Below are 26,981 nucleotides of genomic sequence, written 5' to 3' on the forward strand. Positions count from 1 at the left end.
GAGACTGGGGTCAAGCTTGAGGACTGAACTGAACTCTAAACTAAAGTCAGCCCTATCAATGACTAAACAAAACCATTAACCATCAACTAAAAGAAAACTTGGTCATTGTTTTTCTAAACTAGACAAACCAAATCCAAAACTCCTATCCATTTTGGGTATTATAGGCATTAAGTGAGAACTTTATGTCCCTTTAAATCATTTCTCAAATATCATTTTATCCTGGGGCAGACCACACAGAATTATGTTACTGTAATGCTATCATTAATTTTTGTGGCATGCAATAAATGGAAATACAACATCAGAATATATTTCTTCTAACTTAGTTTACTTCCTATGTCGGCAGCTTATCAGTGGTTTACAGAACTGTCAGCTTGATTCATTCATCTATCAATATGAAAGTAATTCTTTTATTCAGAATTTGGCACTTCTAACTATAGAAATGTTTCAGCAGTGCTTAATACCTTTTATGCTATGATTTATGGTGGCGTTATGTCTTTCCTTTTGCTGTTCCCATGGACAGACAATTAGCTCAATTGGAAATAAATGATGCTGAAAGCGAAAAGTTTCCAAAAGTAGTTTTAGGTTCTCAATACTTATCCATATTACTCTTAGGTAGAAATAGCAAATAAAGCGAAAAATGAATTCTACTCAAATGTTACAAAAAGCCACATTTCCAAAAATGTGTATTTTATGTATATTGTTTTCTCTTGGATTCAGAAAAATGCGGGCTACTGGCTGAAATTTTCTGAACCATAAAGGCCACCAAAATGTTAAAAAAAAACTAAAACTTTATTGTAACCTTTTTGACTCCTCCGCTACTCACTACCACTAGAGATAAGAGAACCTGAGGTTCGGTTTTCGAACCGCGCACCAAATTTAAAAATCAAGGTTCGGGTTCTGGGATCGGATGCGTTACGTGTAAACAAAACTCATACAAGCAATGTTGTGCTCAGGTATGCTTGGTGCTCAGTTCTGTGTGAGCCAGTTGCAGTGTTTGAATGGTGCATACTGGGGAAAGCAACAGTGTGATCGGATGTAATGTGCAAAAAAAAAAAAGTTTGAAAAAAACCCACCCACTCTCCTTCGGAAGTGATCTCCTTATTGCTGGCTGTATGTGGGCAGAGACTCAAACTGCCAATCAGTGACTGGATCCATGGTTCAGGTCAAGCTCGAGCCTGTCGAGCTAAGCTTGTTTGCTGCCGGCAAACTGAGCCTCGATTGAACCACTCATCTCTAATCCCCACCCATCCAGTCCTAGCTGCATCTTTAGGATCAGTGTCAGCTGAGCTGGAATTTTAGGGACCTCATCCGCTAGGCCAAGACTTGTGGGTTTGCTAGATACAACACAGCTCTGTGCATAAGCCCGTAAAGGTCACGGCCCATGAGGTCTGTGCATGCACCACAACTCATGCGGTCACATGCACAAAATCCAGCCAGGCCCAGCAACTCAAGGAGCAAAGCCCTAATGATTTAAGTGCCACCATTGTCAATCCGCAGATTTGATGAGAACCGGATGGGTGGTGGTATGGAACTGAGGGGCTGTAGAGGTGAGCAGTGAGGTGAGTATAAAGATTTTCAGTATTCGTGGAGAAAAAAAATTCTGTACATCGAATTTCCCAGAAAAAAACATGAGAACAGGCGAAATCGAATTTTACCTGATCCACTTACCTCTGCTAGAAAGTATATTATATGTTTTATGTCGTAAATAGGTATAAAAAAGAAGACAAAATGTTGTCTATGTTAGATGACAGCAAGCTATGCAAGTAGATAAAAATATTTTGTTTGTTTCCTAATGGAACCTATGTTTCTTCAAAAAAATATGAGGCTTCATTCCGCTGTAAAATCACATTGTTTTAAGAGACTGCAAGGTTACTCTACTGAGGATTTGTTGTACAGTTTAACTCCTGATCTCAAATAAAAAACATAACATAGTATCAAAAACAGAACATTGTAAACCAATGTTTTCAATGCACGCTTATAACTGAGGGTATTGTTAATTATTCAAATTGTTCTGGGTAGTGTGTTTCAGAGCATTAGCGCAGCTCGGGAGTGGGAGGTTCGGATTATAGAGGATGTCAGTTTTAGGTCACTAGTGTAACTGACGGCACAGATTGGGTGACAGAGATGAGAGAGGAGATGAAGGACAGCGCAGAACTGTGGAGAGCTTTGTGAGTGAGAGTGATAAGTTTATATTATTGGACTCTGTAGCGGATGTGCACAGGCATCGATGTAGCGGTTGGAGAGGAATATGATCCTGGCTGCTGCATTCAGGTTGAATTGGAGAGCTGAGAGTTTAGTAAAATGGAGACCGATTAGTAGAGTTGCAACAGTCAACAAAAACGAATAAGAGTGACAGTAAGGCCGGGGCCACACGGGGAAGAATGCGATCCTCGCATGACACTCAGCTCGCGCTTGCAGCACAGCAGGAGCCGAGTGTCATGCGAGTGTCACTGCGACTGAGGTCCGATCATGCGATCGGACCTCAGCTGCGGGGGACGGGCCGGATCTGAGTAGAGGTGGGCCAGCGCTGAGGAGGGGCGGGCAGGCGCGGAGGAGGAGAGGGAGGGATTTATTTCCCTCTCTCCTCCATAGCCGGCTATTGCCATTCACGCCCTGCACATGCGGTACAACGGTGTACTGCGAGTGCAGTGCGATCTTTCTCTCGCCCCATAGACTTGAATGGGTGCGAGAGAAGGAGTCTCGCATTACAATTGCAGCATGCTTCGATTGTTTTCTCGGTTCGATTGGGGCCGAGAAAATAATCGCTCATATGTGTTGATACATAGACTAATATTGGTCCGAGTGGAATGCGATGTTTTATCACATTCCACTGGGTCCGATCTTCATGCTGTGTGTCTTAGGCCTAACAGTTTTTGCAGAGTCAAAGGTAAGAAAAGGGTGAATTCTAGAAATATTTTTCAGGTGTAGATGACATAAGCGAGTGAGTGATCGGACGTAGGCAGTGAAGGAGAGTAATGGTAGGGCTACACATGGAAATCCCAATATTGGGTTTAGGCAGGTTAGCACAGGTAAAACAAGGAGTTCTGTTTTTGACAAATTAGGTTTCAGAAAGGACATGATGTTAGAGACAACAGACTATAGGGGGCTTTACACGCTACGATATCGTTAATGTTTTATCGTCGGGGTCACGTTGTTAGTGACGCACATCCAGCGTCATTAACGATATCGTAGCATGTGATACTGACCAGAGACCTTAAGTGACCTCAAAAATGGTGAAAATCGTTCACCATGGAGAGGTCTTCCCAAAACCAAAAATCGGTAATGGTTGATTATCGATGTGGTTTGGCACTCCTGCGGCAGCACACATCGCTTTGTGTGACACCGCAGGAGCGAGGAACGTCTCCTTACCTGCCGCCGGCCGCAATGCGGAAGGAAGAAGGTGGGCGGGATGTTATGTCCCGCTCATCTCCGCCCCTCCACTTTGATTGGCCAGCCGCTTAGTGACTCAAATGGATAATAATTCTGGCACACTAAAAAACGAGCATGAAGAAATTTTGCTTGATTGTGGAATCAGTTTTATTAGTGCAAAAACAAGATCAATTCATCCGACGTTTCGACCGTTTTGGTCTTTATCAAGGATAGAATTATCTACCAAAGAAAATCATAAGAAGTACATCATTACATGATATTACAAAAAAAATACAAAAAGATACAAACGAAGGTATGTAAAAAATGAAGAAAATTCTTTCACAATAAGCATCATACATTGACTGATGCCATGAACCAACAAAACATTTTGTATAACACATGATTCCTGGTAGTGTGTGATACAATCATTGCAACATATGTATAACCTGTTGGACTAAAAAGCGCATGAAGTAAGTGATAAGAGTACAGCAAGCATAAACCCACCTATATCGTAATGGGAGGATATGAATTCAATAGAGACTGGTCATCACCATTAGGTATGAGTGATCAGAAGGTTCCGATCCTATGTCTATAAGGAGAATAAATGATATGTGACACTCCACATGACTAGAACATATCAAAACGCACTCTTTTCCATATTTGACATACAATGAGTAGGTAGACAAGGCCGTATATACCTTTTGTGTTGGCCTGTGGTAACGAACAAAACAAAACTGGAGGCAATCTGTGATTATAGTTGTTTCTACATGGGGATTAAACATGGATAAGCATTACTCAGATGTATAGAATAGTGAGCATTCTAATCAAGGAGGTGGCATGCAGGAACCTGTAGCATATGTGTGGTAGGTATATTACCTGGAATAATACCAAATGATGGTAGTGGAAAATGAAATTCTCTCACTGAATGGTTCTCAGTTACCTCCAAGGTATGTATATGCTGGAAATAACATGTACAAAAAGGAGATACATACAAGGACATGTAACCTCTATGCGAAATACATTTATACGTGTCTATACCCCAAAGCGTTGGTGAAAGGCAACCGAAAATTAGAGCTGAAGACAGTATGGAGATGTGTCTAAAAAGAGACCAACATAGATGTAAACACCTCATGCATGTACATCAAAATAGCATGTCAGGGGAGACAATGTACAAGCAAGTATTGAAACTAGACATAATACCTGGAACACAGAGTAATGACTGATGGCAGCACATTAAGATTCCCTCACTGACTGGTTCTCAGTTACCTCCAAGACAAGCAAAAACTGAAGGTGGCATATGTAAAAAGAGAATCATACACAGGTAAGTAACACCAGTATAAGGTACATTCATTCAGGGATGTATTGAGCTAAAAGTACATACTACCTTTAAAGTAACCAAGGCGTGAGCCATAAAGAGCTGTTGTCATAAGCAGGGGGATACCTATGTCCCTGTGAGACCAAAATGAGAAAACCTTTTAGAAACCACTCAATCAGGAATCAAGTGCAATAAAAGGGAGAACCCATTGGTATAATACCAACAGAGAACATACCTGGTGAGATAAACAGGGCAAAGCAGGCAAACTATCAGGCAGTGGGGTGCAGGATTCTGGTGAGAAAAATGAAGGGCATATTCAGTGATGGCCCGACTTGGTTGAGGTGGTGTAAAGGAGGCTGACACATACCTTGTGGTGGTGGTATAGGGTATAGGCCCCTGGTTAAGTGCGACTGGCTGCGTCGCTGGGGCTTATTTATATGAAAAGGGGGGCGAGCGTCCACTACCCCACTTCCTGGTAGTGGAACGCAGTGTGCGTCCGTGGAACGCACGCGGCGCATGCGCAGTGCCGGCATCAGCACCGCGCATGCGCAGTGCCGGCATCAGCACCGCGCACGCGCAGACGGCGAGCGGCAGGACAGGGCGGTGGGCGGAGAGCAAGGGGCGTGTAATTGAGTATGTGTAGGATGGGAGTGAACTGACCCACGGACTGAGTGCCGCCCACACGTCGCGCTTAGTTCTTTGCACAACGTGTGAGGGGGCCCAGTACATAAGTCAGTGTGTGGAGCTTACAGACAGTGTCAGGAGTGTTAGATAGGCTGGCCTGTGGATCGCGCGCCGCCCGTGCGTCATGCCTGGCTATTTGCACAACGCACGAGCCGGGCACGGAGCACAGGTCAGGGATAGCAACAAATGAGGAAACAGGTTATGATTATATCAAAGTGCCTGGTGACATTCTTACACAGGTGAGAATGGTGATTCTACTGAGGGAACCCGATGCCAGTGCCAATAGGTGAGGGGTCAGGTGGAGGGTGCCTATAAATAAAAGAGAAAAAGGGGTTAGAGACAAGGTTTATATATATAAATATATATATAGAAGTTATATCATGACCAAGTCCTTATACTGGTGTTTTACAGTCCTTGTTTTACAGTCCTTGTACAATCACCTTAGGAACAACCACAAAGAGAGACCGCCATGATTGAGACATTATAAGAATAGTAGTGTGGCGCCCCAGGACCTGGTCGCCACAACAGCATTGCCCTCCCAAAGGGTTAATGCTGAGCCTGGAGGTAATTGGGAGATCTATTGGCCAGTAAGTTAACACTCAACACAATTCTCCCTCCGGCCAGCAGAGGGAGCTCTGAACCTGGAACTTCAGGGAGGATTCCTTAAGTCTGGCTGAAGGGAGGAAGTAGTGGTTAGTCTGGAGACAGGAGTGAAAGAGTGCAGACGCAGGGTAGTGCTGCCTTGTGAAACTGGGGCCTAGAGCTGGAATAGCTTGGCCCAGTGAAGCAAGGGGAGCAGAGAGGCACAGCAGAGACTCGGACATCGGAGTCTGTAGTTGCCAGGGCATAAAATCCATCCCTGGTAGCTGAATCCGGAGGGCAGGAGAGCTGCAAGCCCCCTGTCCCAGAAGCAATCTGAAGGAACAGCTGCATCCCAAGGGCCTGGTGTGGACTCCAGCAGAGAAGCACCAGAGAGGGCCTGCGCAGTCTACCACACAGAAAGGGGGACGAACAACAAGTCCCAGCAGCAAGAGGGCAATTGCAAACCTAAAGTGCAGTGTCCTGAAACAGCAGAGAAAGATTAAGGAGTAGGCCTCATACTCAACTGGCCAAAGATCACCCCAGGCACTTCCAGGCCGGCCGGATCATCTTTACCATCTGTGACGGTCTCCCTGGACTAAGTTTCTGCCGAGTAAAAGAGGAGAAGGTAAAGAGACTACTGTTTGTGCCTGTTTCTTTCATTGCTTGTCGGCCCTGCACCGTGTTAGTCACACAGCACCATAGACTTCCACAAGCACCAACTGTGCCCCGGGCATTGCTCCACCTGTGGGGAGCAGTACCACCATTGCTGCTATAACATCATCCCGGTGGCCTCACACAGCAGCGGCGGCTTAATAGCCGCAGACCACAGGTGGCGTCACGAATACAAACTTAAAGTCATCCGCCACATATTCAACTGACACCCACCAGGGCCACGGAGCCGGGCCCAGCCACCACTGACTACCACCGGACTAGTCCGGCCCGGCACCGGGTGTCCCATAGCCCTGGGGTGGGCGAGTCAACTTTTGGCGTCACGAACAGGATTTCGTGCCCGGTCACACCGGGTACTGTGCGCCTGCAGGAATTGTGCTTAAAAGACTGTGTACTGTCTGTAAACCGCCGCCGCCATTAGCCTCGCCGAGCGCAGGAAGAAGGGGGGCGTGCCTGAAAAAGAGCGCGAAGGGAGCGCGCCATCAGAGCAGAGCGCTGTTAACCCCGCGCGACCCAGAAGGAAATTTGAAAAGTGAACGGAGCCTGGTAAGGTTCACTAAGGGGGAGGAAGATGTCCGACTCAGAGGGAGAGCAGGTGGCTGCCATCGCCCAAGGCGCCGCAGCACCGGCCGAAGCAGTCCCAGTCGCCGTCGCCCCGGCCCCCACTGTAGCGCCGGTAATGCCGATCACCATGCCGTACATACCGGGAGCAGAATGGCTGCCGCAGTACTCCGGGGAGTCCCATACCTTGAGTGACTTCAGAGAAAGCCTGCACAGCTTATTCCGGGTGTATCCGCTGACTGAGAGCCAGAAGGTGGGCATAGTAATGGGACAGCTAGCCGGCGCAGCCCAGCGTGAAGCGAAGTCCTGGCCTGATACAGATAAAGGGACAGCAGCACAGATACTGGCCAAGCTAAAGAGTACGTTTGACACCCGCACCGCAGCAGAGATAAAGATGAGATTCTTTGGGTGCAAGCAGCGGGCCACAGACAGCATAAGGGACTATGCCTTAAACTTGCAGGAGGCCCTGAAAGCAGTTAAACAGGTGGACCCAGAGAGTGTACGTGAAGAAGACAAACTCCTAACGGAGCAGTTCATAGAGGGGCTCCTGTCAGATGCCCACAGGACCCAGCTGCGTATCCTGGTCCTGCAGAACCCTGCTCTGGACTTTGCCAAGTTTAAGGACCAGGCCATCAGGGTACTGAGAGAATCTACACCGAATGACCCAGTACCCCTCCGGCCTCTTGCTATCACGTACCCCGGGATGGTGCCTGCAACCCGAGCCACTGCAGGGGCTGAGGCGCAGTCCCTGGATAAGGATCCCACTGCAGAGCTAAGACAGCAGGTCCAGGAGCTGACCAAGACTGTGGCTGCCCTTGCCAAGACCGTGCAGTCTCTACAAATGACCCCCTCGCCTGCAAAAATCGAGTTGGCCTCCAGCCCAGAGGACGTCCCATGGATGCGACAGAGGAGGATTCCGCCGACCCGAGGCAGAGACACAGACCGGTATGATTCAACAGGACAACCGATCTGCCGCCACTGCAACCAGGCGGGCCACATTGCACGACGCTGTCCTTTAAATGGGCTGAGCCTGGGGCCAGGAGCCAACCCCCAGGTGTAAGGAAGCCCGGCTCAAACCCCAGCCGCAGCAAGTATGTGGGAGGACGACCGGTCCTTCCCATTGTGCTGGATGGGATCCCTTTGAATGCCCTCCTGGATACGGGGTCCCAGGTAACAACCATCCCCCACAAACTGTACAAAAGATATTGGGCTGATTCAGACATTGACCATGGCCCAGATGATGATTTAACAATTGTGGCCAGTAATGGTCAGCCCTTACCTCAAATTGGGTACAAAGAAGTAACCATTAAAGTGGGGCGGGTGGAATTGCCATGTCAGGGGATGATAATTGTAGATATTGATCGCAAAGAATCTGACCCACTGCTAACCATTGGTACAAATGTGATAGAAAATTGTATTGCCGAAGTGATAATTTTGTTGCAACAGGCGTCTGAAACTGCCAGCTCCGGGCAGCAGCGTGTCCTACAGAGGGAGATCAGAGCCCTGATGAGGAGGCAGCAGGTAGAGCTGGCCGGAGGAGAAATTGGCAGTGTGAGGGTAAGTGACCCCCTCCCCATTGTAATACCCCCAAGAAGTGAAATGTTGATATGGTGTCGGGCAGCAATAGGCCTCAAGGGTCAGGATTACCATGCCTTGGTAGAACCGGTGTATTCAGACAGTAGGCCTGGAGTCCTGATAGCCAGAGGGGTAGCAGACGTCCGCAAGGGGAGAGTGCCCGTCCGTGTCCTGAATTGTGGGGAGGAGGAGGCCAAATTGCCCCGGTACGCCACTGTAGCAAAACTGTACACTGTCAGCAACAATACCATTAAAGCAGTGGAACCCTTGATCCCGTCCGACCAGGCGGAAGACAATGGCTCCAAGGGGCAGCCGGAAGACTGGTGCCAAAAATTACATGTAGGCACCGACTCCACCCCCTCGCACCAAAAGCATGGGGTTTACCGGGTGGTACAGGAGTACGAGCGGGTCTTCAGCAAACACCCCCTAGATTTTGGGCAGGTGAAAGGGGTTAAACATCAAATCCCCACGGGTGATCATCATCCCATTAAAGAGAGATACCGCCCTGTACCCCCCGCACAGTATCAGTGTGCCAAGGAAATGTTACGGGAAATGAAGGAGGCTGGGGTTATCAGAGATAGTTGTAGCCCCTGGGCAGCTCCACTAGTGCTCGTAAAGAAAAAAGATGGTACGATGAGAATGTGTGTAGATTACAGGCAAATTAACCGCATTACACATAAAGATGCTTATCCACTGCCCAGAATAGAGGAGTCACTAACAGCCTTAAAGTCAGCTAACTATTTCTCCACCTTGGATCTCACCAGTGGGTATTGGCAGGTTCCCGTGGCAGAGGCGGACAAGGAGAAGACTGCATTCACGACACCAATGGGCCTCTGTGAGTTCAATTGTATGCCATTCGGGCTCTGCAACGCCCCAGGGACATTCCAAAGGTTGATGGAGTGCTGCTTGGGCCACCACAACTTTGAAACCGTGCTGTTGTACCTGGATGACGTCATAGTCTACTCCAAGACTTATGAGGACCACCTGAAGCACTTAGCAGAAGTGTTTGAGTCCTTGTCGAAATATGGCCTGAAGATCAAGCCGTCCAAATGTCACCTCTTGAAGCCAAAGGTACAGTACCTGGGTCATGTGGTCAGCGCAGAAGGTGTGGCACCTGATCCGGAGAAAGTCACTGTAATCAAGGACTGGCCAAGACCCACCACAGTGAAGGAGGTGCGGCAGTTCCTTGGACTGGTGGGCTACTACCGAAGGTTCATTGATGGTTTCACCAAGATAGCAGCGCCCCTTCAAGATCTCCTGGTGGGCCAGCCAAAGCAGGCTAAGAAGCAGAGCCCTCCATTTGAATGGAGCAGCCAACTGGAAACATCCTTTGTCCGGCTGAAAGGGGCTCTCACGGGAGAAGAAATTCTGGCCTACCCTGACTACAGCCAACCGTTTGTACTGTATACAGACGCCAGCAACGTGGGACTGGGAGCAGTTCTGTCCCAGGTACAGGGAGGCAGAGAGAGGGTGATAGCGTACGCCAGTAGGAAGCTTCGGCCCACAGAAAGGAATCCAGAAAACTACAGTTCCTTCAAGCTGGAGTTCCTCGCTATTGTTTGGGCAGTGACTGAACGCTTCAAGCACTATCTGGCATCGGCCAAGTTCACCATCTTCACGGACAACAATCCGTTGACACACCTGGCAACAGCCAAGTTAGGTGCGATGGAACAGCGATGGATGGCCCGGCTGTCTAACTTTGACTTTACCATCAAGTATCGGGCTGGCAAGAAGAATAACAATGCTGATGCGCTGTCCAGAATGCCTCACTTACCCGAGTCTGGAGAAGACCTGGATGAACTCGAAGAGATAGAGTTACCGGCTTTCCATCACCAAGGTGTTTCCCAGTGTGAGCATGCTGTGGGAGTGAAGCGCTCAAGCCAGCACGAGGTCTCGGTCAACCCATTACTCCACCATAATTGGGAAGAAACACAGAATGGTGACCCGGCCGTGCGATTGGTCAAAGAGAAGCTAGCGCAAGCTGAGACCCATCTTGGCCCAGACGCTCCAGAGGAAGCCCAGCAGCTGTGGAAGGAGAGGGGACGACTGTTCACCTACCAAGGCAAGCTCTGCAAGAGATATGTCAACTGGCGAACAAATGAACTTGTCTGGCAGATAGTGGTTCCGCAGAGGGATGCTCCAATGGTCCTAGCAGCGTATCATGATAACGCAGGACACTTCGGGTGGAAGAAGTTGGAGGCCCTACTCCGTGATCGGTTCTATTGGGTGCACATGAGAAAGATGATCGAGAAGTGGTGCCGAGACTGTGGCCCGTGTAACCTGAGGCGGAAGGATGATGCCAGCCAAAGGTCTCCCCTACAGCCAATTGTCACGAAGCAGCCCCTGGAGTTGGTGGCCCTGGACCACGTGAAGCTAACACCAAGCCGGTCAGGCTATGTGTACGCCCTCACCATTGTGGACCATTACTCTCGTTTCCTGGTAGTAGTGCCTGTGAAGGACCAGACAGCCAGGACAGCAGCTAGAGCGTTCCAGGCATCCTTTTGTCGACCTCACGGCTATCCGGAAAGGGTACTGACTGATCAGGGTCCTGCATTCGAGGCTGAAGTGTTCCAAGAGTTCTGTAACATGTACGGTTGTAAGAAAATCCGAACCACACCGTACCACCCCCAAACCAATGGACTGTGCGAGAAAATGAACCATGTGGTTATTGATATGCTGAAGACCCTACCGCTGGAGGAAAGGAACCAATGGCCAGAAAAGTTGCCAGATCTGGTAGACCTGTACAACCATATCCCAGTGAATTCGACCAACTGCAGCCCCGCTTACCTGATGCGAGCCAGGCCTGGCAAGTTGCCTGTAGACTTTGAGATGGGGACTGTGTCGCCTGAGGCGGTTCAAGAAATAGAGGATTGGGATACAGAACGGCAGCAGCGGTACCGTAAGGTCCAGGAGTGCGTAGAGAGGAGCCTGTCTCAAGCAAGAACGAGACAAGAGCAGCATTACAATCAAACAGCCCCAGCAACTCCCTTAGCACCTGGAGAACAAGTCCTCAAGAAGAAGCGGAGGACGCATAAATTGGATGATCAGTGGGAAAACGAGCCCTACACCATTATCCCCTCCAACTTTGACAATAGTAAGGTATGCCTCATAAGCAAGGATGAAGGCAAGACCTATCAAGCAATTTCCCGAGACCGCCTGAAAGCGTGCCCTGAACGGTGCAGAATCCAAAGAGAAATGGAAGGAGTACAAGGAAGTCCCCAAAGTCAAGAGAAAGAAGGGGAGATGATTCAAACCATCCTTGGAAAGTTCCCCAAAACTTGGACCCGAATAAACAATGCTATAGTGGTACCAGTTTTGACATTTCCACAGTTGGTCGAGCCAGAAACAGAAAAGGTTCCGGATCCACCTAAAGAACCGTCCGCGCCAGCACGAGATGACACGCCAGCAGTGGAACAGGAGGATCAACCCCCTGTCAGTGGTGAACCTGTCATACCCTTGGCGACTCTTAGCCCACAAAGGCAACCATCACGCTTACCTATTGGGGTTAGGCCCACCTGTAGTGCTGAGATAGAAGACGCACCACGTAGTCAGGGGCAAACACCAGAGCTACGTAGGTCCCAGCGCAGCACTCGGGGACAACCCCCTCCAAGGTATAGAGAGTCAACTGTATAAGGGAAAAAGACGGAGTATTTATTAGAATGTACATAGTTATGCAAAATGTCTGTAAGGTTGTGTACAAAATGTTTTTCTTTTCTTTGATTGCGAAAATGGACAATTGGGCCACTGGACTATGGGTGGCCAACACCTAAATTGTTCATAGTTAGCACCAGTGTGCTCGACACCCCTGAAGAAAAACCCGTCCGGCGTGCATAGAGTGGGGTCATCAATGCTCTGACGCACGCCCAGAGCCTACGTTGGGGGTTTGATCGCGGCGGGTCCCCCCTGGAGCAGTGTAATGGACACCCGGCAGGGAGCCACACTGGACTCTTATAGTAATGTTTAAGTTTGTAACGTTAAAGTATTTGCGCCTCCCATAATGGGATGAAATGTTCTAACATGTCATGTTTGTTTCTACAGTCCGGGAGTACTGAATTTAACTAAGGGGGAGTGTGGCGCCCCAGGACCTGGTCGCCACAACAGCATTGCCCTCCCAAAGGGTTAATGCTGAGCCTGGAGGTAATTGGGAGATCTATTGGCCAGTAAGTTAACACTCAACACAATTCTCCCTCCGGCCAGCAGAGGGAGCTCTGAACCTGGAACTTCAGGGAGGATTCCTTAAGTCTGGCTGAAGGGAGGAAGTAGTGGTTAGTCTGGAGACAGGAGTGAAAGAGTGCAGACGCAGGGTAGTGCTGCCTTGTGAAACTGGGGCCTAGAGCTGGAATAGCTTGGCCCAGTGAAGCAAGGGGAGCAGAGAGGCACAGCAGAGACTCGGACATCGGAGTCTGTAGTTGCCAGGGCATAAAATCCATCCCTGGTAGCTGAATCCGGAGGGCAGGAGAGCTGCAAGCCCCCTGTCCCAGAAGCAATCTGAAGGAACAGCTGCATCCCAAGGGCCTGGTGTGGACTCCAGCAGAGAAGCACCAGAGAGGGCCTGCGCAGTCTACCACACAGAAAGGGGGACGAACAACAAGTCCCAGCAGCAAGAGGGCAATTGCAAACCTAAAGTGCAGTGTCCTAAAACAGCAGAGAAAGATTAAGGAGTAGGCCTCATACTCAACTGGCCAAAGATCACCCCAGGCACTTCCAGGCCGGCCGGATCATCTTTACCATCTGTGACGGTCTCCCTGGACTAAGTTTCTGCCGAGTAAAAGAGGAGAAGGTAAAGAGACTACTGTTTGTGCCTGTTTCTTTCATTGCTTGTCGGCCCTGCACCGTGTTAGTCACACAGCACCATAGACTTCCACAAGCACCAACTGTGCCCCGGGCATTGCTCCACCTGTGGGGAGCAGTACCACCATTGCTGCTATAACATCATCCCGGTGGCCTCACACAGCAGCGGCGGCTTAATAGCCGCAGACCACAGGTGGCGTCACGAATACAAACTTAAAGTCATCCGCCACATATTCAACTGACACCCACCAGGGCCACGGAGCCGGGCCCAGCCACCACTGACTACCACCGGACTAGTCCGGCCCGGCACCGGGTGTCCCATAGCCCTGGGGTGGGCGAGTCAACATCATAAACACATATCATGTTCCCTATTAAGCCCCTTCGGTTCTAGAGTATTCAAGGTAAAAATCCAAAATGACTCCCTCTCCTTAAGGGTGCGTATACGGTTACCACCTCTTCTGGGAGGAGGGACATGTTCAAGTACCTGATACTTGAGCTGAGCGATGGTGTGGCCATATGTGATGAAGTGGTATGGGATGGGTAAAAGGACCTGTTTGCATCGTATAGTGGATTTATGTTTACTGATGCGGTCCCGGATATGCTGGGTTGTCTCTCCAACATACCCGAGACCGCAAGGGCATTTGATCAAGTAAACCACAAAGGAGGATTCACAAGTGAAAAATCCACGTATAGGGAAGATGCGGCCCGACAGAGGATGAGTAAAAGTATCCCCTTTGGTGAGGTTATTACACTGAACACAGTGATGACAGGGAAAATTTCCTTTCCTGGGGGTACCAAGAGAGGTTTGTTTCAATGAGGATTTATCGGAACCGATGTCGGCCCTGACAAAGTTATCCCGGAGGTTGCGGGGTCTCTTATTGCAAAATAAAGGGAATGAATCAAATTCCCTAACTTCAGGGTAGGATTTACCTAGGAGTGGCCAATGCCTACAAATGATGCCCCTGATTAGGGGAGAAAAAGGATGATATGTATTCACGCATGCGATGCGAGGAGCCATTTTATCCCTAATGGGTCTATGGGAAGATTTCTTGTCCGCAATCTCACCGGGGTATCCTCTTTGGAGGAACTTCTCACTCATCTCCCTGGCTCTGATACCTCGTTGTACTGGATCAGACACTATCCGCTCAACTCTTCTGTGCTGAGAGATGGGGAGTCCTTGTTTCGTGTGACAGGGATGGCAACTACTGTAATGTAACAGACTGTTGCGATCGGTTGGTTTAACGAACAAATCAGTGCTGAGGGAACCCTCTGATAATATGACCATAGTGTCCAGAAAATTAATTCTGTGGGTGTCATGATGAATTGTGAAGGAAAGGCCTTGCTTAAAGGAATTCATGTCAGTGTAGAAAAGCAATAGAGAGGAAAGGTCACCCCGCCAAATCATGAATATGTCATCTATATACCTTTTCCAACTCACAGAGTGTTGCAACCACAGGTTATGTTGGTAAACATAAGTCTCCTCGAAATGTTCCATGAAAATATTAGCATAAGGGGGTGCTAAATTCGAGCCCATGGCAGTACCCCGTTTCTGTAGATAGAATTGATCTTGGAAAAGAAAGAAATTATTCTCCAAGACCAGTTGGAGCAGATCCAGGCAGAATTTATTCTGTAAAGAAGAATGAGTACTGTGTATGGTGAGAAACCACTCAACCGCCTGTACACCGTCTTGATGCTGGATACTGGTGTAGAGGCTATTAACATCAAAGGAGACTAAGATACAGTTAGGTGGTAATGGTCCGATGGACTGCAAGTGTGATAGAAAGTCAGACGTGTCTCTCAGATATGACTTGATTCTGGGTACAAGGGGAGTAAGGATTTTCTCAACAGTAATGGCAAGTGGAGATAAAATAGACTCCGTTGAGGCCACAATTGGGCGTCCAGGGGGTTGATTCATGTTTTTATGAATTTTGGGTAATGTGTAAAAAACCGGTATTACTGGGTGAAGTTTGATAAGAAAATCAGCTAGACCTTGGTCAATGGTATTATTGATGAGATAAGCATCCACTACACCCTTAATGAGTCCCTGTATGCGGGAAGTGGGATCTCGCTGAATTGGTGAATAAGTGTCAGTGTCCCCAAGTTGACCCAGAATTTCATTAACATAATATTTCTTATCAAGTATCACGATGGCCCCTCCCTTGTCTGCCGGCTTGATGACAATTGTGGGATTATTCTTAAGATCCTGTATGGCACGACTCTCTTCAATGGTAAGGTTATGTTTAATTTTGAAATACCCATCATTAATTGATTTTAGTGTTTGGTCAATATCTCTGGAAACTAGAGTAACATACGTTTCTATCGGATGATAGGATTTGGGTGGACTGAAAGAGCTGGGAATCCTAAGATCCAGCTGTTTCAGTCGAAACATGTCATCAGAATCCGCTTGAGAAGTACCTGGGTCAGGATGTGTGTGTTCAACGGTGCTAAAATGGGCCTTCAACCGAAGGGACCTGAAAAATCTCCTCATTTCCTGATTCAACACAAATGGATCAAGAGATGGAGTAGGGCAGAATGAGAGACCTTTTTGTAATACCTGAGACTCAGTAACAGACAAATTGTAGGATGAAATATTGTACACTAGGTTAGTACCTGTGACCGTGTTTGTACACGGTATGTTGACGTGGATCCCACGGCCCCTCTTACTGCGCCTCGTTTTCCTCTTGGACCGGAACGTTGGGCTAAAAAATGGGGTTGTCGGGAGGAGTACTGGTCTGTATCGGACCCTGAAGATGATGAGTAACGATTGTGGAAGGCAGGTCGTCTCGGGGTATCCTCACAATACTGCCACCGATAGACCCGATTTTTGGAGTAATCCTCCTGATCTCTGAGAAACTTCTGTCTCTTCCGGTCTTGCAGGATCTTTCTGAATTCAGCTATGTTGTCCTTAGTTTTGGTGTGAATCCTGTCCCACTCCGTGCTGGGAACAGTATTTTGGAGTTGCTGTTCAATGCAGGTAATGTTCTTACCAAGATCTTCAATTTCTGCTTGTAAGAATTCAATGGTCAGAATTATAAGGTCCATAGAGCACTTATTGATGATGCTCTCGAATTTGGTACAAAAATTTGGTTTATCGGAAAAAAGAGTCGGTTTCAGTGACACCCGCAGTCCTCTGGGGATGCGCTGAACACGGTGGTATTCAGCCAACGTGGCCAGATGTAATTCGAGTGCGGTGTGCCTTCTCAGTTCCTTCTCATAGTCTCTGGAACGAACCTCTTCCGTGGGAACCGATAAAAAAGTGTTAGGTATAGAGACTTTAGACAATATGCTGCTGACTTCATCTGTGTTATAAGAGAAAGTATTGAAAGACATCTGTGGTATAGGTCAACACTGGAGCTCAGATAAAAATAGTCCGAAGTAAGAGAATATGTCTGGCTCACTGTGTATAAACTAGGTGCCCAGAAAAAATAAGTCAATCAAATGGATAATAATTCTGGCACACTAAAAAACGAGCATGAAGAAATTTTGCTTGATTGTGGAATCAGTTTTATTAGTGCAAAAACAAGATCAATTCATCCGACGTTTCGACCGTTTTGGTCTTTATCAAGGATAGAATTATCTACCAAAGAAAATCATAAGAAGTACATCATTACATGATATTACAAAAAAAAATACAAAAAGATACAAACGAAGGTATGTAAAAAATGAAGAAAATTCTTTCACAATAAGCATCATACATTGACTGATGCCATGAACCAACAAAACATTTTGTATAACACATGATTCCTGGTAGTGTGTGATACAATCATTGCAACATATGTATAACCTGTTGGACTAAAAAGCGCATGAAGTAAGTGATAAGAGTACAGCAAGCATAAACCCACCTATATCGTAATGGGAGGATATGAATTCAATAGAGACTGGTCATCACCATTAGGTATGAGTGATCAGAAGGTTCCGATCCTATGTCTATAAGGAGAATAAATGATATGTGACACTCCACATGACTAGAACATATCAAAACGCACTCTTTTCCATATTTGACATACAATGAGTAGGTAGACAAGGCCGTATATACCTTTTGTGTTGGCCTGTGGTAACGAACAAAACAAAACTGGAGGCAATCTGTGATTATAGTTGTTTCTACATGGGGATTAAACATGGATAAGCATTACTCAGATGTATAGAATAGTGAGCATTCTAATCAAGGAGGTGGCATGCAGGAACCTGTAGCATATGTGGGGTAGGTATATTACCTGGAATAATACCAAATGATGGTAGTGGAAAATGAAATTCTCTCACTGAATGGTTCTCAGTTACCTCCAAGGTATGTATATGCTGGAAATAACATGTACAAAAAGGAGATACATACAAGGACATGTAACCTCTATGCGAAATACATTTATACGTGTCTATACCCCAAAGCGTTGGTGAAAGGCAACCGAAAATTAGAGCTGAAGACAGTATGGAGATGTGTCTAAAAAGAGACCAACATAGATGTAAACACCTCATGCATGTACATCAAAATAGCATGTCAGGGGAGACAATGTACAAGCAAGTATTGAAACTAGACATAATACCTGGAACACAGAGTAATGACTGATGGCAGCACATTAAGATTCCCTCACTGACTGGTTCTCAGTTACCTCCAAGACAAGCAAAAACTGAAGGTGGCATATGTAAAAAGAGAATCATACACAGGTAAGTAACACCAGTATAAGGTACATTCATTCAGGGATGTATTGAGCTAAAAGTACATACTACCTTTAAAGTAACCAAGGCGTGAGCCATAAAGAGCTGTTGTCATAAGCAGGGGGATATCTATGTCCCTGTGAGACCAAAATGAGAAAACCTTTTAGAAACCACTCAATCAGGAATCAAGTGCAATAAAAGGGAGAACCCATTGGTATAATACCAACAGAGAACATACCTGGTGAGATAAACAGGGCAAAGCAGGCAAACTATCAGGCAGTGGGGTGCAGGATTCTGGTGAGAAAAATGAAGGGCATAGTGGTTTCTAAAAGGTTTTCTCATTTTGGTCTCACAGGGACATAGATATCCCCCTGCTTATGACAACAGCTCTTTATGGCTCACGCCTTGGTTACTTTAAAGGTAGTATGTACTTTTAGCTCAATACATCCCTGAATGAATGTACCTTATACTGGTGTTACTTACCTGTGTATGATTCTCTTTTTACATATGCCACCTTCAGTTTTTGCTTGTCTTGGAGGTAACTGAGAACCAGTCAGTGAGGGAATCTTAATGTGCTGCCATCAGTCATTACTCTGTGTTCCAGGTATTATGTCTAGTTTCAATACTTGCTTGTACATTGTCTCCCCTGACATGCTATTTTGATGTACATGCATGAGGTGTTTACATCTATGTTGGTCTCTTTTTAGACACATCTCCATACTGTCTTCAGCTCTAATTTTCGGTTGCCTTTCACCAACGCTTTGGGGTATAGACACGTATAAATGTATTTCGCATAGAGGTTACATGTCCTTGTATGTATCTCCTTTTTGTACATGTTATTTCCAGCATATACATACCTTGGAGGTAACTGAGAACCATTCAGTGAGAGAATTTCATTTTCCACTACCATCATTTGGTATTATTCCAGGTAATATACCTACCACACATATGCTACAGGTTCCTGCATGCCACCTCCTTGATTAGAATGCTCACTATTCTATACATCTGAGTAATGCTTATCCATGTTTAATCCCCATGTAGAAACAACTATAATCACAGATTGCCTCCAGTTTTGTTTTGTTCGTTACCACAGGCCAACACAAAAGGTATATACGGCCTTGTCTACCTACTCATTGTATGTCAAATATGGAAAAGAGTGCGTTTTGATATGTTCTAGTCATGTGGAGTGTCACATATCATTTATTCTCCTTATAGACATAGGATCGGAACCTTCTGATCACTCATACCTAATGGTGATGACTAGTCTCTATTGAATTCATATCCTCCCATTACGATATAGGTGGGTTTATGCTTGCTGTACTCTTATCACTTACTTCATGCGCTTTTTAGTCCAACAGGTTATACATATGTTGCAATGATTGTATCACACACTACCAGGAATCATGTGTTATACAAAATGTTTTGTTGGTTCATGGCATCAGTCAATGTATGATGCTTATTGTGAAAGAATTTTCTTCATTTTTTACATACCTTCGTTTGTATCTTTTTGTATTTTTTTTGTAATATCATGTAATGATGTACTTCTTATGATTTTCTTTGGCAGATAATTCTATCCTTGATAAAGACCAAAACGGTCGAAACGTCGGATGAATTGATCTTGTTTTTGCACTAATAAAACTGATTCCACAATCAAGCAAAATTTCTTCATGCTCGTTTTTTAGTGTGCCAGAATTATTATCCATTTGATTGACTTATTTTTTCTGGGCACCTAGTTTATACACAGTGAGCCAGACATATTCTCTTACTTCGGACTATTTTTATCTGAGCTCCAGTGTTGACCTATACCACAGATGTCTTTCAATACTTTCTCTTATAACACAGATGAAGTCAGCAGCATATTGTCTAAAGTCTCTATACCTAACACTTTTTTATCGGTTCCCACGGAAGAGGTTCGTTCCAGAGACTATGAGAAGGAACTGAGAAGGCACACCGCACTCGAATTACATCTGGCCACGTTGGCTGAATACCACCGTGTTCAGCGCATCCCCAGAGGACTGCGGGTGTCACTGAAACCGACTCTTTTTTCCGATAAACCAAATTTTTGTACCAAATTCGAGAGCATCATCAATAAGTGCTCTATGGACCTTATAATTCTGACCATTGAATTCTTACAAGCAGAAATTGAAGATCTTGGTAAGAACATTACCTGCATTGAACAGCAACTCCAAAATACTGTTCCCAGCACGGAGTGGGACAGGATTCACACCAAAACTAAGGACAACATAGCTGAATTCAGAAAGATCCTGCAAGACCGGAAGAGACAGAAGTTTCTCAGAGATCAGGAGGATTACTCCAAAAATCGGGTCTATCGGTGGCAGTATTGTGAGGATACCCCGAGACGACCTGCCTTCCACAATCGTTACTCATCATCTTCAGGGTCCGATACAGACCAGTACTCCTCCCGACAACCCCATTTTTTAGCCCAACGTTCCGGTCCAAGAGGAAAACGAGGCGCAGTAAGAGGGGCCGTGGGATCCACGTCAACATACCGTGTACAAACACGGTCACAGGTACTAACCTAGTGTACAATATTTCATCCTACAATTTGTCTGTTACTGAGTCTCAGGTATTACAAAAAGGTCTCTCATTCTGCCCTACTCCATCTCTTGATCCATTTGTGTTGAATCAGGAAATGAGGAGATTTTTCAGGTCCCTTCGGTTGAAGGCCCATTTTAGCACCGTTGAACACACACATCCTGACCCAGGTACTTCTCAAGCGGATTCTGATGACATGTTTCGACTGAAACAGCTGGATCTTAGGATTCCCAGCTCTTTCAGTCCACCCAAATCCTATCATCCGATAGAAACGTATGTTACTCTAGTTTCCAGAGATATTGACCAAACACTAAAATCAATTAATGATGGGTATTTCAAAATTAAACATAACCTTACCATTGAAGAGAGTCGTGCCATACAGGATCTTAAGAATAATCCCACAATTGTCATCAAGCCGGCAGACAAGGGAGGGGCCATCGTGATACTTGATAAGAAATATTATGTTAATGAAATTCTGGGTCAACTTGGGGACACTGACACTTATTCACCAATTCAGCGAGATCCCACTTCCCGCATACAGGGACTCATTAAGGGTGTAGTGGATGCTTATCTCATCAATAATACCATTGACCAAGGTCTAGCTGATTTTCTTATCAAACTTCACCCAGTAATACCGGTTTTTTACACATTACCCAAAATTCATAAAAACATGAATCAACCCCCTGGACGCCCAATTGTGGCCTCAACGGAGTCTATTTTATCTCCACTTGCCATTACTGTTGAGAAAATCCTTACTCCCCTTGTACCCAGAATCAAGTCATATCTGAGAGACACGTCTGACTTTCTATCACACTTGCAGTCCATCGGACCATTACCACCTAACTGTATCTTAGTCTCCTTTGATGTTAATAGCCTCTACACCAGTATCCAGCATCAAGACGGTGTACAGGCGGTTGAGTGGTTTCTCACCATACACAGTACTCATTCTTCTTTACAGAATAAATTCTGCCTGGATCTGCTCCAACTGGTCTTGGAGAATAATTTCTTTCTTTTCCAAGATCAATTCTATCTACAGAAACGGGGTACTGCCATGGGCTCGAATTTAGCACCCCCTTATGCTAATATTTTCATGGAACATTTCGAGGAGACTTATGTTTACCAACATAACCTGTGGTTGCAACACTCTGTGAGTTGGAAAAGGTATATAGATGACATATTCATGATTTGGCGGGGTGACCTTTCCTCTCTATTGCTTTTCTACACTGACATGAATTCCTTTAAGCAAGGCCTTTCCTTCACAATTCATCATGACACCCACAGAATTAATTTTCTGGACACTATGGTCATATTATCAGAGGGTTCCCTCAGCACTGATTTGTTCGTTAAACCAACCGATCGCAACAGTCTGTTACATTACAGTAGTTGCCATCCCCGTCACACGAAACAAGGACTCCCCATCTCTCAGCACAGAAGAGTTGAGCGGATAGTGTCTGATCCAGTACAACGAGGTATCAGAGCCAGGGAGATGAGTGAGAAGTTCCTCCAAAGAGGATACCCCGGTGAGATTGCGGACAAGAAATCTTCCCATAGACCCATTAGGGATAAAATGGCTCCTCGCATCGCATGCGTGAATACATATCATCCTTTTTCTCCCCTAATCAGGGGCATCATTTGTAGGCATTGGCCACTCCTAGGTAAATCCTACCCTGAAGTTAGGGAATTTGATTCATTCCCTTTATTTTGCAATAAGAGACCCCGCAACCTCCGGGATAACTTTGTCAGGGCCGACATCGGTTCCGATAAATCCTCATTGAAACAAACCTTTCTTGGTACCCCCAGGAAAGGAAATTTTCCCTGTCATCACTGTGTTCAGTGTAATAACCTCACCAAAGGGGATACTTTTACTCATCCTCTGTCGGGCCGCATCTTCCCTATACGTGGATTTTTCACTTGTGAATCCTCCTTTGTGGTTTACTTGATCAAATGCCCTTGCGGTCTCGGGTATGTTGGAGAGACAACCCAGCATATCCGGGACCGCATCAGTAAACATAAATCCACTATACGATGCAAACAGGTCCTTTTACCCATCCCATACCACTTCATCACATATGGCCACACCATCGCTCAGCTCAAGTATCAGGTACTTGAACATGTCCCTCCTCCCAGAAGAGGTGGTAACCGTATACGCACCCTTAAGGAGAGGGAGTCATTTTGGATTTTTACCTTGAATACTCTAGAACCGAAGGGGCTTAATAGGGAACATGATATGTGTTTATGATACTATTCTTATAATGTCTCAATCATGGCGGTCTCTCTTTGTGGTTGTTCCTAAGGTGATTGTACAAGGACTGTAAAACAAGGACTGTAAAACACCAGTATAAGGACTTGGTCATGATATAACTTCTATATATATATTTATATATATAAACCTTGTCTCTAACCCCTTTTTCTCTTTTATTTATAGGCACCCTCCACCTGACCCCTCACCTATTGGCACTGGCATCGGGTTCCCTCAGTAGAATCACCATTCTCACCTGTGTAAGAATTTCACCAGGCACTTTGATATAATCATAACCTGTTTCCTCATTTGTTGCTATCCCTGACCTGTGCTCCGTGCCCGGCTCGTGCGTTGTGCAAATAGCCAGGCATGACGCACGGGCGGCGCGCGATCCACAGGCCAGCCTATCTAACACTCCTGACACTGTCTGTAAGCTCCACACACTGACTTATGTACTGGGCCCCCTCACACGTTGTGCAAAGAACTAAGCGCGACGTGTGGGCGGCACTCAGTCCGTGGGTCAGTTCACTCCCATCCTACACATACTCAATTACACGCCCCTTGCTCTCCGCCCACCGCCCTGTCCTGCCGCTCGCCGTCTGCGCGTGCGCGGTGCTGATGCCGGCACTGCGCATGCGCGGTGCTGATGCCGGCACTGCGCATGCGCCGCGTGCGTTCCACGGACGCACACTGCGTTCCACTACCAGGAAGTGGGGTAGTGGACGCTCGCCCCCCTTTTCATATAAATAAGCCCCAGCGACGCAGCCAGTCGCACTTAACCAGGGGCCTATACCCTATACCACCACCACAAGGTATGTGTCAGCCTCCTTTACACCACCTCAACCAAGTCGGGCCATCACTGAATATGCCCTTCATTTTTCTCACCAGAATCCTGCACCCCACTGCCTGATAGTTTGCCTGCTTTGCCCTGTTTATCTCACCAGGTATGTTCTCTGTTGGTATTATACCAATGGGTTCTCCCTTTTATTGCACTTGATTCCTGATTGAGTGGTTTCTAAAAGGTTTTCTCATTTTGGTCTCACAGGGACATAGGTATCCCCCTGCTTATGACAACAGCTCTTTATGGCTCACGCCTTGGTTACTTTAAAGGTAGTATGTACTTTTAGCTCAATACATCCCTGAATGAATGTACCTTATACTGGTGTTACTTACCTGTGTATGATTCTCTTTTTACATATGCCACCTTCAGTTTTTGCTTGTCTTGGAGGTAACTGAGAACCAGTCAGTGAGGGAATCTTAATGTGCTGCCATCAGTCATTACTCTGTGTTCCAGGTATTATGTCTAGTTTCAATACTTGCTTGTACATTGTCTCCCCTGACATGCTATTTTGATGTACATGCATGAGGTGTTTACATCTATGTTGGTCTCTTTTTAGACACATCTCCATACTGTCTTCAGCTCTAATTTTCGGTTGCCTTTCACCAACGCTTTGGGGTATAGACACGTATAAATGTATTTCGCATAGAGGTTACATGTCCTTGTATGTATCTCCTTTTTGTACATGTTATTTCCAGCATATACATACCTTGGAGGTAACTGAGAACCATTCAGTGAGAGAATTTCATTTTCCACTACCATCATTTGGTATTATTCCAGGTAATATACCTACCACACATATGCTACAGGTTCCTGCATGCCACCTCCTTGATTAGAATGCTCACTATTCTATACATCTGAGTAATGCTTATCCATGTTTAATCCCCATGTAGAAACAACTATAATCACAGATTGCCTCCAGTTTTGTTTTGTTCGTTACCACAGGCCAACACAAAAGGTATATACGGCCTTGTCTACCTACTCATTGTATGTCAAATATGGAAAAGAGTGCGTTTTGATATGTTCTAGTCATGTGGAGTGTCACATATCATTTATTCTCCTTATAGACATAGGATCGGAACCTTCTGATCACTCATACCTAATGGTGATGACCAGTCTCTATTGAATTCATATCCTCCCATTACGATATAGGTGGGTTTATGCTTGCTGTACTCTTATCACTTACTTCATGCGCTTTTTAGTCCAACAGGTTATACATATGTTGCAATGATTGTATCACACACTACCAGGAATCATGTGTTATACAAAATGTTTTGTTGGTTCATGGCATCAGTCAATGTATGATGCTTATTGTGAAAGAATTTTCTTCATTTTTTACATACCTTCGTTTGTATCTTTTTGTATTTTTTTTGTAATATCATGTAATGATGTACTTCTTATGATTTTCTTTGGCAGATAATTCTATCCTTGATAAAGACCAAAACGGTCGAAACGTCGGATGAATTGATCTTGTTTTTGCACTAATAAAACTGATTCCACAATCAAGCAAAATTTCTTCATGCTCGTTTTTTAGTGTGCCAGAATTATTATCCATTTGATTGACTTATTTTTTCTGGGCACCTAGTTTATACACAGTGAGCCAGACATATTCTCTTACAGCCGCTTAGTGACGTCACGGTGACGTCGCTGTGAGGCCGAACGTCCGTCCCCCTTGAGAGAGGGATTGTTTGGCAGTCACAGCGACAACGCCGACCAGGTAAGTGCGTGTGACGCTGCTGTAGCGATAATGTTCGCTGCGGCAGCGATCACACGAAATCGCATGCACGACGGGGCCGGGTGCTTTTGGTACGATATCGCTAGCAATTGCTAGCAGTATCGTAGCGTGTAAAGCCCGCTTATCACTAGTATTTTGTAGTAATGCAGGGGTGATGTCAGGAGACGATGTGCATAATTGGGTGTCATCAGCATAGAGATGGTACTGAAATGAAAAGACAGCTCATAGTTTTGTCAAGCAAAACTCCTTGAAAAATTCTCCAAAATACATTTGCACACCTTCTGAGCTTCCTTTCAACTTTTCCATTAACTTGCCTTGATAAGTGTACAGAATCTTCAGAGCAGAAAATGCCTGCTCACTTCTTTTAACATCTCTTGGCTTCTTTGGAAACATGAAGCAGTTAAAAGATGGTCAAAAGAATGAACATGTGTACAAGTCAATTTTACATAGAAAAGCTTAAGCCCTTCACGACCGGCCGATTTTGCGCTTTCCGTTTTTTTTTCTTTCCTTTTTCCGAGAGCTGTAACTTTTTTATTTTTCAGTCAATATGGACATGTGGGAGCTCGTTTTTTGCATGACAAGCTGTACTTTTAAATGAAACCTTAAGTCTTACCATATAGTGTACTGGAAAATGGCAAAAAAATTCCAAATTATTCCATATTATCTTTGAGAAATTTTATTCACGGTGTTCACTAAAACTGATATGAGGGTGTGATGCCTGAGGTTAGTGTGAGTTTGTAGATACCAAACATGAATAGGTTTATTTTTATCTAAGGAGTTAAAAAAAAATCTGAAGTTTGTCTAAAAAAGTGGCGACCCGTAGCATTCTAATTTTTCGGGATCTATGGCTCAGTGATGGCTTATTTTTTGTGTCTCGGGCTGACATTTTTAACTATAATTTTTGCACCGATGCTACATTTTGATTGCCTGTAATTGCATTTTGCACAAAATTTGTGGCGACCAAAAAACGTGATTTTGGCGTTTGGAATTTTTTTGCCACAACATTGTTTACCAATCAGATTAATTGATTTTATATTTTCATAGATCAGGCATTTCTGAATGCGGTGATACTAAATATGTGTATATTTTTTTAATTTTTTTAACCCTTTAATTTTCAATGGGGCGAATGTGAAGGTGATGTGACCTTTTAGGTTTTGTTTTTTTTAATTTTTCAAAACTTTTTTTAACTTTTTTTGTTATTTTACTAGTCCCCCTAGGGGACTATAAGGATCAGCAGCTTGATTGCTCATTAATTTCTCCCAATCAGAGCAGCACCGCTCAGATAGGGAGAAATGCTCATCTCTTGTAACCTGCAGTACTCGGCTGCTGGTTAAAGGACCTGAGTCATGTGAGTGACAGGAGTTATCACATAACCCTGTGCTACTATGACAACCATCAGATCCACGTGATCACGTCA

The 26,981-nt window shown here is 45.5% G+C and overlaps 2 protein-coding genes across 27 annotated transcripts; one reads left to right on the forward strand and one right to left on the reverse strand.

Annotated features, from left to right (window-relative positions):
* Nucleotides 1-3,490: 3,490 nt before the first annotated feature.
* On the reverse strand, nucleotides 3,491-18,324 carry LOC142290961 (uncharacterized). Of its 13 annotated transcripts, none has more exons than XR_012750411.1 (7): nucleotides 17,761-18,313; nucleotides 17,389-17,647; nucleotides 16,157-17,123; nucleotides 5,604-5,677; nucleotides 4,920-4,975; nucleotides 3,874-4,818; nucleotides 3,491-3,609 (listed from the first exon to the last, which is right to left on the reverse strand). XR_012750411.1 is itself a non-coding variant. In XM_075335098.1 (4 exons), exons 3-4 carry the CDS (start codon nucleotides 16,874-16,876, stop codon nucleotides 5,663-5,665), a joined length of 735 nt encoding a protein of 244 aa, XP_075191213.1. In that variant the 5' UTR covers nucleotides 16,877-17,123; nucleotides 17,389-17,647; nucleotides 17,761-18,313; the 3' UTR covers nucleotides 4,985-5,662. The 13 variants fall into 13 exon arrangements, 1 of the variants encoding a protein (XP_075191213.1); XR_012750409.1 differs by lacking the exon at nucleotides 3,491-3,609 and having other exon boundaries at nucleotides 3,645-4,818; nucleotides 17,761-18,168; nucleotides 18,269-18,324; XR_012750416.1 differs by lacking the exon at nucleotides 3,491-3,609 and having other exon boundaries at nucleotides 3,645-4,818; nucleotides 17,761-17,842; nucleotides 18,085-18,313.
* A 236-nt stretch (nucleotides 18,325-18,560) lies between these two features.
* On the forward strand, nucleotides 18,561-25,427 carry LOC142290962 (uncharacterized). Of its 14 annotated transcripts, none has more exons than XM_075335100.1 (7): nucleotides 18,561-18,616; nucleotides 18,717-19,302; nucleotides 19,412-19,496; nucleotides 19,761-20,727; nucleotides 23,178-23,251; nucleotides 23,880-23,935; nucleotides 24,037-25,200. In XM_075335100.1, exons 4-5 carry the CDS (start codon nucleotides 20,008-20,010, stop codon nucleotides 23,190-23,192), a joined length of 735 nt encoding a protein of 244 aa, XP_075191215.1. In that variant the 5' UTR covers nucleotides 18,561-18,616; nucleotides 18,717-19,302; nucleotides 19,412-19,496; nucleotides 19,761-20,007; the 3' UTR covers nucleotides 23,193-23,251; nucleotides 23,880-23,935; nucleotides 24,037-25,200. The 14 variants fall into 14 exon arrangements, with proteins under 14 accessions (XP_075191215.1, XP_075191218.1, XP_075191222.1 ...); XM_075335103.1 differs by adding an exon at nucleotides 25,246-25,427 and having other exon boundaries at nucleotides 18,573-19,302; nucleotides 24,037-24,981; XM_075335107.1 differs by having other exon boundaries at nucleotides 18,573-19,302; nucleotides 24,037-24,787; nucleotides 24,897-25,200.
* Nucleotides 25,428-26,981: the final 1,554 nt, after the last annotated feature.

Source organism: Anomaloglossus baeobatrachus, chromosome 2 (genome assembly GCF_048569485.1).
Source record: "Anomaloglossus baeobatrachus isolate aAnoBae1 chromosome 2, aAnoBae1.hap1, whole genome shotgun sequence".
Classification (NCBI taxonomy): domain Eukaryota; kingdom Metazoa; phylum Chordata; class Amphibia; order Anura; family Aromobatidae; genus Anomaloglossus; species Anomaloglossus baeobatrachus.